At 39.8% G+C, this 18,027-nt stretch overlaps 1 protein-coding gene across 1 annotated transcript in view; it reads right to left on the bottom strand.

Annotated features, from left to right (window-relative positions):
• The window catches only part of THBS4 (thrombospondin 4), a 65,212-nt gene that overhangs the window by 31,654 nt on the left and 15,531 nt on the right, over positions 1 to 18,027 (bottom strand). Inside the window, exons 2-4 of the mRNA XM_060761606.2 lie at positions 16,332 to 16,535; positions 4,870 to 5,117; positions 4,432 to 4,537 (exon numbers count right to left, since the gene is read on the bottom strand). Coding sequence (XP_060617589.2) covers positions 4,432 to 4,537; positions 4,870 to 5,117; positions 16,332 to 16,535 — 558 coding nt within the window. The remainder of the gene's footprint in view (positions 1 to 4,431; positions 4,538 to 4,869; positions 5,118 to 16,331; positions 16,536 to 18,027) is intronic.

Genomic DNA, 18,027 nt, shown 5'->3' with positions numbered 1-18,027 from the left:
TGCTTTCATTTATTGTAAGAATAAAGCATCAATATATATTATTTTCTTTCTTTATTATAGCTATAGGATCAAAGCTATAGATCCTATTATATTATAGCTATAGAATCTAAGGATTCGGTGGTTCAATTAAAAATTCCAATGATATCACAAAAGCACAAAAAAGCAATAAACTCCAATCCAACACATAACTAATATTTCATAAACAGTATCTGTTTAAGTTAGTGGGGTAAACCTGTTCTCATATGAATATATGCATGAGGTCCTTGGTTCACGAAAACTATTTTTCACTTTGCTTTTGGGGCTTGGGTAAATTGAGAAAGCACCTTGACAAATTTCAAAATAAATTAAATCTTCCCCGAAGAAACAATAAAATCCTACTAGAATATGATCTAGTGTTTCATTTACTTAAAAATTGTTGTGGTAGTCCTTTAAAAATGTTTATGAGGTCTATTGGCTTTTTGTGCCACATTTGTTTCCAAAAACAAATTCCTTTCAATGCCTGGGTGTTTGACATTTTCAAAAACTGTCAGTCACATAGAAGTCATCCACATTGCAGAATTGTAACAGTTTGTCTCCACTAACAGCAATAGCTTTATCCTGTGGTATCCTGTGATTTGTAGTGTTTTGTGGCACCAGATTTCTCTGACAGAGAAAGTTACACATCTCACAAAACAACAAATCCCCAAATCTAAAAACACTGAGCTGTGGCATGAATGTGGTGTCAAATTGATATAATTCTGCAGTGTGGATACAGCCTGAGCTCCTACACAATAAACATCCTCTATAATGTGCATGGGAGGTGTCAACCATTGTGGCCACTGTAGGAATGTTACAATGATGACATGAAAACCACTGCATTCTCTCCTATACTGAATTAAGGTTGCTACAAGGAAGAGCAGAGCTACACAGTCAACCCTACACATTTGCTGGGATTGGTGGGAATAAGATGTCTGTAGAAGTGGAAAATCCTCCACCTTTTAAGTAGAGAGAGCTTCTCTCTAGAAATCACCAGGACCTCTTCTAGGGCCGCTCCACATAACCACATAACCCAGAATATCAAGGCTGACAATCTATAATATCTACTTTGAACCGGATTATCTGAGTGCACACTGTCATATTGTTGTCTATTCGTTCAGTCGCTTCTGACTCTTCATGACTTCACGGGCCAGCCCATGCCAGAGCTCCCTGTCAGCTGTGGTCACACACAGTTCCTTCAAAGTCAAGGCAGTCATTTCAAGGATACCATCCATCCATCCATCTTGCCCTTGGTCGGCCCCTCTTCCTTTTTCCTTCCATTTCCCCCAGCATCATTATCTTCTCTAAGTTTTCCTGTCTTCTCACTATATGGCCAAAGTACTTCATCTTTGCCTTTGATATACTTCTCTCCAGTGAGCGGTCAGGCTTTATTTCCTGAAGTATGTATTGGTTGGATCTTTTCATGGTCTAAGGCACTCTCAGAATTTTCCTCCAGCACCACAGTTCAAAAGCATCTATCTTCCTTCGCTCAACCTTCCTTATGGTCCAGCTTTCACATCCATAGATTACTACAGAGAATACCATTGCTTTAACTATGCGGATCTTCATTGCCAGTGTGATGTCTCTACTCTTCACTATTTTATCGAGATTAGTCATTGCTCTCCTCCCAAGAAGTAAACATCTTCTGATTTCCTGGCTACAGTCTGAATTTGCAGTAATCTTTGTGCCTATAATCCAGGTGCCGGATAATCCAGTTCAATGTAGATTTTATACAGCTGTGTTAAGTTAGAGTGCCGTTTTCTTCAAATTTTATTACACTGCCATATAAATCTGGATTATCTTCTTTGAACTGAATTATATGGTAGTGTAGACTCATATAATCCAGTTCAAAGCAGATAGCATGGATTATCTGATTTGATAATCTGGATTACATGGCAGTGTTGAAGGGGCCTAGGTCCCTCAATGTGGTAATATTAATAAAATCTGTGAATAATCAAATCTGCAAAAGTTAAAACACACAATACACTCTGCCCTCCACATTTGCTGGGTTTAAGCTGCATCTACATTACCATACAAAATCAAGATGATTTGCTTTGAACTGGATTATAGAGCAGTATAGGCTCATATAATCCATTTCAAAACAGATAATGGGGATTAACTGCTTTGATAATCTGTATCATGTGGCAATGTAGATCCAGCCTAAGAATTTCCACATCTTCCAATGCAACTCTAGAGTCAACTTCTCCATGAATAACCAAATATGCAAAAGTGAGAGCCACAAACGTGGAGGGCCAACTGTGCTACCATTTCTCACAAAATGGATAAGTGGGCATCACACCTTCACATAAGTATTTAAAGGCCCCTTCTACACTGCCATATAATCCAGTACAAGGCAGATAATCTGGATTTTATATGGCAGCGTAGAAGGGGCCTAAGGTTCTTGATATAACACTGGTTTTTCTTTCTGCCACTGAATTCTATGAAATCAATCCAAGACATATAAGATCTCCTAAGGTCAATCATCAACAACTTTGTTTCAGCTAAAACACTGAACAGGAAAAAAGCAAAACAAAATGGTGATCTACCTACTTTGCCCTGATGATGTGATTTTTCCTCCTTTCAGTCTACACATGCTAAAGCAATTCATTTTAAATTGGTTTTGGCTACTGTTGTGATGTATCTGTTTAACAGGTTTCCTAGAAAAATTGTAGAATACATGCCCACAGTCCAACACAAGCCAAGATAATACTTTTCTAAGAACATACTCATCGAACCTTAAAGAAGAAATAGTTTATTTGCATGACCTCATATTCTGAAAGCAAAGTGGGATAAAAGGCTTTTACACTTCTCTCCTCTTTCCCTATGTGTAAGATTCACATCTTAGAGCAGCTGAATCAGAATAAAACTGTGGCTACAACTATGCCATTATTTCTCAGAAAAGGAGTCCAGGGAGCAGGAAAGGAAATGTAAGGAGAACAGCCTCTTTTATGAATACCTTCACTGTGCACAGAATATTACTGCACTCTCCAAAGCTCAGGTAGGAAATCACAACAGACAATACTGCCAGTGGCTTCACTGAACTATTTACTGAACTATTTACTACAGCTGTTGTTCTTGTGTTCTTCTCATTTGTGACTTCTATGGCAACCCTAAGATGGACCTGTCTTGGTTTTGTTTTCATGATATGTTCAGAGGAGGTTTGCCTTTCTCTCCCTCTGAGGCTCTAAAAGTTGACTTGCTCAAGGCATCTAACGAACTGCATGGCTGAACAGGGATTCAAACCTTGCTCAAACCACACTGCTTCTCTTTACTATGGTTTGATGTTCCAATAAGGAAATTAAGTCACAAAGTTTCATCTGAAAACCTAGTCACAACACAACACAACACAACACAAGTTGCCAGATTGGATATGGGACACATGTAACTTTAATCCTTAATAGATCCTGGAGCGGAATAGTGCTTGATGAAGTTACTTTTTGTCCTTCACCTTCCAAACACTACATTTCAGTTGCAGCGGTCCCCTCTCTACACAACTAGTGCCTTAGGCAAATCATACTACCTCAGGCCCTTTCTACACAGCCATATAATCCAGATTATTAAATGAGATAATTCACATTATCTGCTTTGAACTGGATTATATGAGTCTACACTGTTGTATAATCACTTCAAAGCAGATCATCTGGATTTTATATGGCAGTGTAGAAGGGGCCTCAGACTCAGAAAAAGGCAGCAGTAAATTGAATAACACAAGAAAATCATAGATAGAATGTTGCCTGGACTGACCTCAGGTGAGATGTTATCATCCTGACCATGTGGTTTAGGGGTAGCAGTAGCTTCATTCCACATTCCTTCCCTCTGTCTTGCTCTATTAATAGGTGGATTGACTTGTTCTCTAGTTTTTGTCATCACTTTGGCAGGGAGGGCAGTTGGCATTGATCATGGATCCAGGATTGTGTGACCAGTGTCTACCAGACATTGGAATCTCTTTGGTGACTTGGGATGTGTGGCACAAATGGGGTCTTGGCCATCTGGGGTTAATGCTTTTCTCACACATCCTTGGTGACTGTGGAACCATGCTGGAAATCAACCCAGCTGAACCCACTGATGCAATATTGAAGGATCTAGCTTTGGTCCAAAGCAGGCTCATCAGTCAAGGAGCAAATTGGTCAGTGCTTGAATCCAGACCCACATGTCTGCAAACTCTCTCTATAATAGTATTAGACAAAGTTTTGGCCTAATTATTTCCATTTAGTTGTGCCTGTCTAGTCTGCAATTTACTTAAGAAGAAGATCTCACTCCTGAGGATGAAAGAAGACACTCTCTTGAGTATAGGATTCTCTCTTTGTTTCCTCTTACGGCATCACAAGGATAAAAACAATTACTAGAATTTTTAAAAGCATGTGCCTGGAATACAACACACAGGAAAAAACACATTTCTTTTGATAGGTAAGTTACCTTGATATTGAACTGCTGGCTCAATCTGTGGAAGAAAGCAATCTTGAAGGCCTGCGACTTGAGACAGTGACCCTCTTACAACTAACTTCAACTCTTCCAAAGCATCCTGGAACAACAAAGAAGATTTGGGGCATCAGAGAGGAAGCACGCAGTTTTAGGATAGTGATCTCTAACACACTGAAATTTGTGTATTCTGGGTTTTCATTTAGATAGCTCAGATCAGTATAAATGGAGTCCAGAACTGTGTGTGCCATTCAACTTATACATCTTTGGTGTGCTAGAGAACCCTGTAATTCAACAGCCAGCCCATTTGGCATCCATAAACGGAATAAAAAAGGTTGTCAACTTCTCTATTGCTTCAGACAGCAAAATCTATTGAGTCAATCAGAAAGCACTCTGTCATGAGAAAGATTCTGATGCTTTTCCACGTTAGATTACCTGCACTTTTCTCTGCAGTGTCCGTAATTCCACAGGCTCTGAGCTTTGAGACAACCCTGAGAAGGCTTTTGACAGTTCTTGAGTGGAATCCAGCTGTGCACAGTCCACATACAATTCCGCTTTGCTGTGGCCACGTTGGAGGCCACTAAGCCGGAGGAGAACTGTGTGGCGTTTCCCATCAGCTAATGGAACATTGTTGAAGATCACAGCATGTAATTTCCCATCGTTCCGTAAATATCTAAGGGAAACTAACACAGAATAACATCATTGTAAGGTGAGAATGTAGTATAATTGTTATATGGTTGAAATCTCTGCCAACAAAGAAATTGTGTCGCAAGACAGAGAAAAGCTGCCCAGCTTGGCTGTTCTTTGTTTAATTATGTCTGTTGTGATAATTTAATCTTCTACTGAGAAGACTACTTGTAGATGTACATACCAGGTAGTGTTATCCTAGATATAGATTACAATAAAATGTCTAACAGAAAGCAAAGGGGAATTACAGTGTGAGACAAAAAACACTAGATGCAGTAGTCAGTTGTGAACTGTTGGCAAGCATCATGATAACCCTCATAGTCACACTCACATGGAGAGCTCAATTACATTATTGGTTCTCAAACTTTGATCCTGCTGGCATTTTGGACTTCAGCTCCCAGAATTCCTGATGACTGGACAAGCTGTCTGGGGCTTCTGGGAGCTGAAGTCCAAAATACATAGACAACAAAAGTTTGGGAATGATTGAGCCAGACTGACCAAGTAGAAGTCAGTGTGGTATTGGAATAGGATCTTGGGAGACCTATCTCTGCTCAGTTATAGAAACTTACTGTTTGGCCTTGAGCAAGTCATATCTTTTTAGCCTTAAAAAGAGACAATGGTAAATCTCCAATATATAAGTCTTGCACAGAAAATTCTGTGACACAGTCACTGTAAGTCATAGTCAACTTGAAGGTACTGACCAACAACAAGACTGGAATTGGGGGGTTGTACCTGGGATAGTGGAAGAAAGTAAGAAAAGAGTGGAACAATAATCCATGACAAATGGATTCATTTAGCCCTGAGTCTGCAAGAACTGAGCTGGTTACTCGGTAAGTGGAGATTTTGGAGGTCTCCCATTCATAGGGTCGCCGTAAATTGAAGTCAACTTGATAGAAAACAACAACAAGGTATGCTGCCTATCTTACCTGTCCAAACACATCTCCCTTTACAAACCATGACGAAGACTAAGATCTTCTGGGGAGGCCCTGCTCTCAGTCCCACCACTGTCATAGGTGCGTTTGGTGGGGACAAGAGACAGGGCCTTCTCAGTGATTGCCCCCGGCTATGGAAGTCCCTTCTGGAAATTTTAGATCAGCCCCCTCCCTCCTGTATTACAGAAGGATGGTGAAGACCTGGCTGTGGGACCAAGCCTTTGGGGCAATGAAATGAGGCAATAATCAAATGGTGTCCTGAAATGGTTTTTAAGCAACTGATTTTAAAGTATATATAAGTGATTTTAATGTTTGTGTATATTTATAGTTTTATGGCCCTGTATTGAAAGTTTGCCGTATATATGTTGTGCTCCGACCTGAGTCCCATGCGGAGTGAGAAGGGCGGAATATAAATGTTTATTATTATTATTATTATTATTATTATTATTATTATTATTATTATTATGGTACTATAATAAATGGCAAGCCAAACACTGAGCCAAACTGAGAAATAAATTAACATAGTGTATACATTGCTTGCACAGATAGAGTACAAGCAATGAATTTAAACTACAGAAAAAGAGATTAGCCCTAAACAACAGGAAGATCTTCCTGCTGGTAAGAGTTATGGAATATGTTGCCTGGTAGTGTGGTAGAGCCTCCTTCTCTGAAGGTTTATATACATAGGCTCGATGGCCATCTCTCAGGAGTACTTTGATTGTGTATTCCTGCAGGATGCTGGACCGAATGGCTCTCATGGTTTCTTCGAACTCCATGGTTCTATAAAAGCTGATGGAGAGGGAGATCAGGACCAGGGACACAAACACATACATGGAGCCTAGTTGCTATTTGAACTGGAAGATCCGTTGCTTTGGTACCTGTGTGTGGTTGAAAAGAGATGTGGGCATCAAGCCGAGGGAGAAAACAAATTTGCAGGAGAAGGCACTTGAGCTGTTTTGTCTCCTGCCGTATCAAGAGATTTTCAGAAAGAGGAACCAACATTCTTCAGTTCAGAATCTATCTGGCAAGCTTGTAAATATGAACCTGAATATGGAGCAGAGAATGCTTCATAAACATAGCAGAGAATCGGGGAAAGAGACAGCAGAAAGGGGTGGAAGAGCCCACAACTGGCCAGTGTCCATGAGACAGAATTGCCCAAGGGCAGCCAGGACTGGATGGAAGATCAAGGTTCATGGGGGAGGGCAGACAATATTTTTGGAAAGGGCTGGGAGAGGGAAATGCTTGCTAGACACAATTATATTTAAAACATCTGTGTTTCTGCACCCTTGCACTGCGGGGAATGAATGGTGCCACTGGACAATGGAGAGTTCAATTGTTCTCACTGTGGATAAACTAGAAGTCCCTGCTTTTCAATTTCTGGAAGGTAATAAAAAGATTTAAATTTAGTATGATCAAAATCTCATTGAATGCTTGGATAGGCTTCAAAGAGCTGTTGTTAGGTGAGCTCACACTATTTGTGAAGGAAACACAGTTTAAAAGATGGGCAAAGCTTCCTCTGAGTGTATCTGCAGGTGAGTTGGAAGACCACGGAGGGAGGTGGAGTAGACGCAGGAGTACCTGGGGAGTCTGCTCTACATATGTGTATGGCCAAGAGCCCAGGAGAAGAAGCATTTAGACTAGTCAGATGGTTTTGTGCTTATTTTGTCCATTTTGAAACACTAAGCAGGTTCAAAATGGACAAAATAAGCCTCTGGGACACTTGTGAAGAAAGGAAAATGGAACAACTTTAACACAAACTGCATTTGTCAGTTATTTATGAGTGCAGTCCTATAGAGGCCAATAACTTTGAACCGTATCTATACAATATTCACAAACAAATCAGAATACCTATACAACATACTCAGAACAATGTTCAAGTGAGAGATTTGGTTATATGGGACATCCAAGGATGATTTTTTTTTCTGTGATGCAAAAAGCACTTACTGTATATACTTGAATATAAGCCGAGGCACCTAATTTTACCACAAAAAATTAGGTGAGAAAACGGATTGACTCAAGTATAAGCCAATGGTGGGAATTGCAGCAGCTACTGGTAAATTTATAAATAAAAACAGATACCAATACAATTACATTAATTGAGGGATCAGTAGGTTCAATGTTTTTGAATATTTACATAAAAATATAATTTAAGATAAGACAATCCAACTTTGATAAAACTATTATTCTAACTTTCTTCATTGTAAATGTGCTTAAGTATCCTTCCAATAATAATAGAATAAAATAATAAATATAATAATAATAAAGTAAAATAATGGAAATGTATTAATAACAGTAATAATAGAGTGAAATAATAAATGTAATAATAACAATAATAAATAGAGTAAAATAATAAATGTAATAATAACAATAATAAATAGAGTAAAATAATAAATGTAATAATAGCAACAATAATAAAGTAAAATAATAAATGTAATAATAATAATAGAGTAAAATGATAAATGTAAAATAATAATAAACAGAGTAAAATGATAAATATAATAAAATAATAATAACAAAGTAAAATAATAAATAACCTTGACTTGAGTATAAGCCAGGGGGGACGGGGGATGGACGGACGGACGGACTTTTTCAGCCTTAAAAAGGGATGAAAACTAGGCTTATACTTGAGTATATAAAGTACTTCTTCATTAACACCACTGGTCAGATTGTAAGAAAATTCTGCTTTTATTCATTTCACCCATAAGGGAAATATTTGATAAGAGAAAAGAAAGGGAATTATTCCAGAGGAGGAGGACAAAAACATTTTTTGTCTGTTGTATATTTCTACTTTAAAAGCTACCTGAGTGCATTTGGGGATAAATTGATATGTGAACATTCTTTTGCCTAACAGCAAACAAAGAATCCTGACATTTCTCATGCCATTCCAGGCAGTGTTGATGGTGGAAAGTCCCACTAAGATATATATCTGCATCTTGTAGCTGCAGAAATAGCAGTTTGGAGTCCACAATAGGATTTTTGTCTGAGCATTGCTATGAGAGTCTGCAAGGTCAGGTTGGTCAGAGCCCATGGCAAGCCCCTCAAGACCAAGTGGCATAGTCAGTCTGTCATGATTAAAACCTGTTATTTGTAGTGATCCCAAATCTTTTTATTTGCTTAGGTAAAGGTAAAGGTTTCCCGTGACATTAAGTCTAAAAAATTAAAAAGGGAATTCTATTCTGATGAAACAACAACTAACCCTACAACCACTGTGTAAGTTTCATAATGCTCCTCCCAAGAGCATTTCTGTTTTTAGAGCATGAGAGGATCAGCAGTGACAAATCCAGATAATTTCCTTGATGTCACTGCAGGGATGTGTCAGGGATCCCCAACGGTTCTTGTCAGAGGCTGTCACAGCACATCTGACTAAAGGAAAATAGCTGGTTGTAACATGATTAATTTCCATGCTCTTTGACAATCCCAAAATGACTGGGCCATGGGGCAGTATGGCCTTCAAGGTGGATTTGAGGAGTCAGCAATAGACGATGTAGCTACAAGACATAGCAAGTTGAAATACATACTTTAGATATAGATGCTTCCCAATGCAAGATCCCAGCTTCATAAATACACTAAAACAGACAGATTTAGCAAATATCAGGGATGTTGAAAGCTAGCATGATATAGTGGTTTGAGTGCTGGAATAGAACTCCAGGAGACCTGGGCTTGAATCCTCACTCAGCCATCAAAACCCATTAGGTGACCTTGGACAAATCATACATTTTCAGTTGTTTGTAATTGTCTTGGACTTAAGCTCTGTAGAGCACATTTCATAATCTGAATGTAACTAAGGCCTGGATCATGGAGATCATGTCTGATCCAACTTTTGAATGAAAAGTTAAAGCTGAGTTTAGGTCCTGATTCTTCAAGGCGGGTACTGCTCCACCAAACCAGTTAAATTTCAATTGTAGCATCAACTATTCTTGTTGGCACATAATTCGTACTGGAAAAGGGTTGAATCTCAATTTATTAGACTAGGCCTGCACAACCTGTGGTCCTCCAGATATTTGGGCTCCCAACTCCCAGAAGCCCTAGTCAGTTTGTCCAATGGACAGAAATTCTGGGAGTTGATGTCCAAAACAGCCAGATGGCAGTAGGTTGTGCAGGCTTGATCTAGACCAGTGTTTCCCAAACTGTGCTCCTCCAGATGTTTAAGACTTCAGCTTCCAGAAATCCCAGCCAGCTTACCAGCTGTTAGGAATTGTGGGAACTGAAGTCCACAACATCTTGAGGTGCACAGTTTTAAAAAATCTGATCTAGACGATGAGTCCCTCCAGGTACCAATTTAAATTCAAAAAGCTTCACTAGTCATAGAACAAAAGGAGAGAGTTGTGTGTCAACATACTGCTGGCAATACATCCTAAATCTCTACGTGACTTATCCCAGCATTGTGGGATGGCATTAACTTCAACAGTTCAAGTAGCAGTTCCTCAACACCACTTTTTGAAATTCATTCCGAGTGAAGGAATAACACTTTTGTACAACAATACAACAGTTATTCCTGCACCTAACCTCACTAGCTGGTCCAGAAGGAAACAATGGTGAGTGGATTCAAATATGGCTGAAAAGTCCAGTAGAACCAAGTGAGATGTATGCTTCCCATATGAAATTACCAATCCAGGCCACCAACAAAAAAGACTCGGGGCTTTTTGGTTCTAAGACCAGGCTGAAGTCAGGCTCATACCAAATTAAGCTGCAGTGAAAATGGAAGCAACTTTACTATGACAGGTCTGTACGTTTTCTGATAGTGCCTGTATTCCATAGCTGGAACATTCCAGTGGAAATCTCTTACAATGTCTTATAACAGTTCCCTAGATCAGATGCCAGATTTTCTTTTTTAAAAACAAAACATTGGTTTGCTTTAGCATTGTGTGCTTAGTTGCAAAGCCTTCTAACATTCTCTGAAATGTATAGTTGTTTTTTCATAACATCATGTATCTGTTTATTCAAGCACAGTATTTGTGGGTTATTTCATTTTGGTGAAACTAGTAGTCTCTGGTGGGTCTGGTGTTTGTTTATTACTTTTAACCCAAGCTATTGCTTATTTCATATTATATGTTGTTTTAGATTTCTCACATGCATTTTAAGCAAAGTGTTGGAATCAAAATGTTTTATGAGGAAAATAATTCAGAAAACTTTGTTCTGATACTCAAACTATCCATCCCTGTGATTGCTGTATTAGCTGCATTCCACATATCTAATATATATGTCCTCAGTCCCAAGAATGGGTCATGCAAATGTGCAGAGGGATGGTGGAACTGCCTCAGGCCTAATTTGACCTTATCAGCCAACATGTCCATGCTATCTGGGGATAATGGGAGTCGAAGACTGTTATAGCTGGAGAGCACCAGGTTGCAACAGACTAGATTAAAACTTAACCTAAGGTCCAGTGCTATTGGCCCTCTGTACCCATGGATTCTGCATCCACATATTCAACCATCCACAGCTGATATATATATCCCAAAAATAAGCTTTGATTTTTGTCATTTTATATCAGGGACACCATTTTACTATACCATTGGCTATAATAAAGTGGTTCTCGACCTGTGGTCCATAAACCACCAGTGGTCCCCAAGAACTAAAATATGGTCTGCAGTCTCACCTTTACTATACCATTGCAACAAGAGCGACTGGTCTCACGATACCCTCTTATAGTGTCGGCGCAATGGAGATGTCAGGACAGGAAAGGCTGACTACCTACGGAAGGTATGACAACAAGCCTCCTGACTGCTGCTTCTCCTCCTCTATCCCCTTGAGTGGAGCAGTTCCATGTGGTGCCGGGAAGCAGGGGCTACTTGGTGTCTTTGTTTATAGGCCCATTCCTGGGGTTATTTGGGGTGCTCATTCAGAAAAGTGCATTGGATAGACCACATCAGCTCTAGATTATTAAATATGGTTTTCTGTGGGCAAGCAGATGGCAATTACTGGATGGCATATGTTCTGTATCAGAAACTAGAGCTGATGTGGTCTATCGAATGCAATTTTCTGAATCAGTGCTCCAAATAACCAAATCGAATTTAAAGTTGACCAAAAACCGATTCATAACCCTTTTGGTACTAATGTTGGGGAATGGTCCGTAGTCAAAGTGGTCCATGGTCAAGTGGTCCCTGGTCAAAAAAGTGTTGGGAATCACTACTATAATAGGACTTTAGGATACACATTTTTTGTATCTTCTGTGGTGTTGGTCCTAGAATTGAATCCAAGCAGATTTATTTATTTATTTATTTATTTCTCAGGCGACTCAAGGTCTCACCATAGTGTGATTTGATGGTAGTTATACATCAGAAGAAATCACAACTTCCTCATTTCTTTTTTCTAACCCAGTCCTCTGTGGCATTAAAATTGGTTCCAGGAAGCTTTTTCAGTTCTAAGAAACAGGTTTTTCAGTTGTGTGAAGGGTTGAACTGCTGGATGAAAGGGCCTTTGTTGATTCTGGCAAAAGTAGCAAGATCCAACAGGAATACAACACTGGATCCTGGTCACTGAAAGCTCCATTTAAATGCAATTGACTAATATGAAATATTATCATACTATACATTCAAGACTTTACCAAATCATGGCAAAGCTTCACACAAGTCTTGCTGTGGCTCTAAAACAGGCACATTCCACTTGACCAGGAGCGCTTTTTGTCACGTGGCTGATTTTATAAGGCTTCTGCGATCGGAATGTTTATCTTGCGCTGTCAGAGCTAAACTTCAGGATCAAGTAAATTAACTTCCCATCTTTCATATGCTGAATGCAGCCTGTGCGTGTATCTATCAAATTCCTCAGTAATTTGAAACAGAAATATCCCAAAGGGGAAAAGAGGGGGGAACCTTTGCCTTGATTCTTTGAGAGCCATTCACTGTGGCTAGTGCCAAGGTGGCTGAGCAGAGAGATGCCAGTCCCATCTCTCAAGGAGGGGATTTTAGGCTGTTTATGAATGCCAAAAAAGAAGAAGCAGCTCACCATAAGTGAATGTTCCTATTCCTCTGAAAAGTGGAATGGATGCAGCAAAAATGCTAACAGGTGGTAAAATGCACAAGAAATATGTCAAAGCCACATTAGCTTCTAGTTCTTTTTTCCTCCTTTCAGAACTGTTAAGATTTAATGTGGGGACCACAATTCAAGTAGACACAAATAAACTTGAAAGAATTCAGAAAGAAATCTAAAAATATGACAAACTGATAGGCAAATCATAATCTGGAGCCAGAGCCTTGAAATAATATGTTGGGGGAACTACTTGATGTTTGGGGAATTGGGAGACTAAAAAGCTGAAGCCACTTCTCTTAAAAGGGGTTTCATACCACAACATTTTAATCAGGAGTTGTAACAATTTCCGAAAATAAATTGTAAGAAAAAAGAGAAAAATAGAAACACAATTTCTCTTGCGTTATATGTAACACATATGGAACAAATAAGTGTATACATAAGCACACAAAGCAATGTGTCTATTTGTGGCCCATTAACTTTGAACCACTTTCTGTTATATTGCAATAATTTTAGTAAATATCAGTAGTTTGAAGCGTTACTCTTGACCTACGACTACCAGAATCCCCACATGGCCAACAGCTAATGGTGATAGGGGATTCCGGGGTTAAGGCAAGCTCCACAAAATGCTCTACAAAACATTTCCAGACCAACACTGTTTGGGACCACCCTACCTGCGTGACCGCATCGCTGTCTACAAACCTACACGCTCACTCCGGTCATCTGGGGAGGCCCTGCTCGTGATCCTGCCCGCGTCACAAGCGCGCTTGGTGGGGACAAGAGACAGGGCCTTCTCTGTGGTGGCCCCCCGCCTCTGGAACACCCTCCCGAAAGATCTCAGACAAGCCCCTACACTGGCAGTCTTCAGGAAGAATTTGAAAACCTGGCTGTTCCAACGTGCCTTTTCAGATTAGGAATCTCCCAGTACCAAATCCTAGAAGCACTTTAGTACCAAAATCACCACACACTGTACACTGCACTTATATCATAATCCCATACTCCTCCGACACATCAGCACTTTTTAACCTTGTACCCCACTCTGGCCGACCCAGTTTTTAATATTGTCTTATCGTATTGCTATTGTTATTGTTTTTTCTGCTTAACTGTTTTTATTTGCTAGATATTGTATTGTTGTTTTGTGTTGGGCTTCGGCCTATTGTAAGCCGCATCGAATCCTGCGGGAGATGCTAGCGGGGTACAAATAAAGTTATAATAATAATAATAATAATAATAATAATAATAATAATAAAAACATAGTCTTCACTGAGATTACAGAAGTTGACTATCCATAGCCTATAAACCAAACTAAAAGGGTATTCAGAGAATTACTTAGGAATTCAGCATTGTAACTTAAAGAGAAAATTCAGGATAGGATAATGGATGTGCAATTTGCAATTGCACTAATTGAGGTTCTCCATGTCTTGTTGAATTCCAGCTCCAATCATCCATGGCCATTGGCCTTAGGCTGACAGGATCTGGATTCTGGAGATATGTAAAGGACTTCAGTGCCCATCTTTGGTATTAACTAGTGGCTACTATTTTAATTGAAGATGGGAGATAATAGTGGAAGATGCAAGGCAGCGTTAAATGCCATTTAATTTCTGAGAAGAAATACCCCGAGGCTCACATTTTGCTGGATCCCATCCCTTCTTGAGAAAAAGGAAGTAATTGTCTAAAACCCTAGACTTGTAGGGCTAAGTGCAAGACCTGGCAAGACTTTCCTCATACATGATCTCTAGAGTTACAACAGATTGAATACAGGCTGCCCTTCATACTGCTCTGGTCAGAGGGGTGCCCAGCCTGAAGCACATTTCCACGGCAAATGGAGCAGGGAATTTCTCACTCCATTATCACCCCCAAAGTACATAGGAGTAACTTGCGCATTATGACTGTATATGTCAGTAACAGGATGCCAGGTTTTACTTCCTGCCCTTTAATACACTATTAACTTTGCCCCATTGAAGAAGTCTTACTGAAAAGGTACTTAGTGAAAGAACTAAATCTTGTAAAATGTCAGTTTTATGAAGCCCCTGATGAATCATAGAATCATAGAATCAAAGAGTTGGAAGAGACCTCATGGGCCATCCAGTCCAACCCCCTGCCAAGAAGCAGGAATATTGCATTCAAATCACACCTGACAAATGGCCATCCAGCCTCTGCTCAAAAGTTTCCAAAGAAGGAGCCTCCACCACACTCCGGGGCAGAGAGTTCCACTGCTGAACGGCTCTCACAGTCAGGAAGTTCTTCCTCATGTTCAGATGGAATCTCCTCTCTTGTAGTTTGAAGCCATTGTTCCGCGTCCTAGTCTCCAAAGAAGCAGAAAACAAGCTTGCTCCCTCCTCCCTGTGGCTTCCTCTCACATATTTATACATGGCTATCATATCTCCTCTCAGCCTTCTCTTCTTCAGGCTAAACATGCCCAGTTCCCTAAGCCGCTCCTCATAGGGCTTGTTCTCCAGACCCTTGATCATTTTAGTCGCCCTCCTCTGGACGTGATGAGATGCACCTCTCTAAGTTATTCATAAAACGGATAATTTACAAGATCTAGTTCTTTTACTATACATATATATATGACTGTAAATAGAAGGTCAGCTGCTGTCCTCTCCTTTTTTGCCTTGTCTTTTGAAATGGTCATATGACTGGTCAAATAAATAAATAAATTATTATTATTATTATTATTATTATTATTATTATTATTATTATTAGCCAGAGCTACTCTAGTATGGCATAAGGACAAAAATCATTGTTTTCTTTCCAACCCCAACTTGATGCAAGAGTGAAAAGGCTACACTTCCCTCTCATGCTTGCAAAAATCACAACTTGCAAAGTTACTGTTTGGACAACAACTTCCAGAATCTGCATTCATCATGAGGGATTTGGGGGGTTGTGATCCAAATATAGTAACTTCCACAAGTTTCACAGCAAGCACACAGGTCTTGGGGGAGAAATCTTGTCTATGTGCCAGGAGATCTGGATAAGATAATAAAAAGTGTATAAAATACTTGGTTCTTAATATTTGTAAAAGAGATCTCAGTGTAAGAAAAATCCCATCCTCTTTTTCCAAGCCCACTGTGGTTACAAAGGAGATTGAAAGGCTGTCATGAACAGCTCCCAGGCATTACCGATCTATAGACACTTACTAAATACTAGTATTTCCTCTTTAATGGATTTTCCATGATAAAGAAGATAGAAGCAATGGGAAAATAAGCAAAATAGACCCTCAATAACAATCTCCAGGCCTTCAGTAACATTGTTTATGAAACAGGGTGACTGTAGATCGCCTAAATAAATAAGTAAGATATTTATATGACTTACCTTTATTCACCCTTCCCATTACTGTAAATTCAAAGTATTTTCTGTTTTCAGTAGGGGAATATAGCCCAAAGATCACAGCTGTGCTTTTGGGTTGCAATTTGAACGTCGAGAGCACATAGACTTCATTCAGTGTAGGATCTGACAGTGCCTGCTGCAGGAAAGTTTTTACTAGCCTCTGGTTGGGTGTAGAAAGAAGATCAAAAACTAGAAAAAAAAGAAAAAGAATGGGAAAAGGTTAATGGTTACAATAGGCAACTAGAACTTGAAACAAAATGTTGCATTGAAATTCTGCCACTGAAAAGGAACACTGTTGTTTAGACCTCTTTCCAGGATGTCACAACTTTTTCTAACACAACTCTACGATTGAGTTATGGATCCTCCCGCCGTTTCAAAAGGCTTTTGACAAACTAAGTAAAGGTAAAGGTTTTCCCTTGACATTAAGTCCAGTTGTGTCCAACTCTGGGAGTTGGTGCTCATCTCTATTTCTAAGGCAAGAGCTGGTGTTGTCCATAGACGCCTCCAAAGTCATGTGGCCAGCATGGAATGCTATTACCTTCCTGCAGAAGTGGTACCTATTGATCTACTCACATGCATGTTTTCGAAATGCTAGGTTGACAGAAGCTGGGCCTAACAGCGGCAGCTCACCTCACTCCCTGGATTTGAACTGCCAACCTTTCTGTCAGCATGTTCAGCAGCTCAGCGGTTTAACCCACTGCACCACTTGGGGCTCACCAAAAATTCTTGAGTTATGGAATAAAGACTTTATCACACAAGGGTGCTAAAGAGCAACTACAATATGATAACAGCTCTTGTTGATTGGCTTAAGACGTCATGACTGCCCCATGGTCACATTGTGCTTGAATTATGATTGTCTCTTTTCAGTGATGGGAAAAATGTACTATTGAACCCAAAATCATTGTCCCACAACTGTTCTCCATGCAATAATTTCCTTTGTCACAATATTGGTGAATGTTGAAACTGTGCTCAGTTTTGTGTGTGTATGTGTACCCACACAAACATACAGACACACACACACACATGGCTGGAGTTACACTTAAAAATGTACCTCTTCCAACTTACATCCAAATTCAGCTTAAGAACAAATCTACAGAATCTATCTTGTTTGTAACTTGGGGAAAAACTCCAGATGACCTCACCCAGAAGTTAAATGTACATGCTTGTACATTTAACTTCTGGGTGAGGTCATCTGGAGTTTTTGGGGTTGAGTGTCATTAATATAACTGATGACACTTGACTCCATCTCTCCTTTCCATCTGATTCCATGGAAGCTCTTTCATCCAGATAGTCACAGCTGCCAACCACTGGTTCAGGACCTGAACAGCCTCCTTAGCAGCAGGTGAAAAGGAGTGATAGAGTTAGATGTCATCTGCATACACATACACACACACTAGCTGTACCCGCCATGTGTTGCTGTGACCAACCTTCCCTCCCTTTTCTCTCCTTCTTCCCCTCTTTCCTTCGCTCCCTCTTTCCTCCCTCCCTCCCTTCCCATTTTTTCTTTCTTTCCTTCCTTCTCTACATCTTTCCTTCTTTCCCCCTTTTCTTTTCCTTCTTTCTCTCCTTTCTTCCTTCTGTACCTCTTTTCTTCCTTCCCTTTTTGCTTCCATCCTTCCTTCTCTCTTTCCTTTCCTTCCCTCCATCTTTCTCTCCTTTCCCTCCTTCCTTCGCCCCATCT

This window comes from Anolis sagrei, chromosome 2 (assembly GCF_037176765.1).
Source record: "Anolis sagrei isolate rAnoSag1 chromosome 2, rAnoSag1.mat, whole genome shotgun sequence".
NCBI classification, from domain to species: Eukaryota; Metazoa; Chordata; class Lepidosauria; order Squamata; family Dactyloidae; genus Anolis; species Anolis sagrei.
Note: the sequence above shows the minus strand (reverse complement) of the source record. Positions and strands in the feature narration are given on the sequence as shown.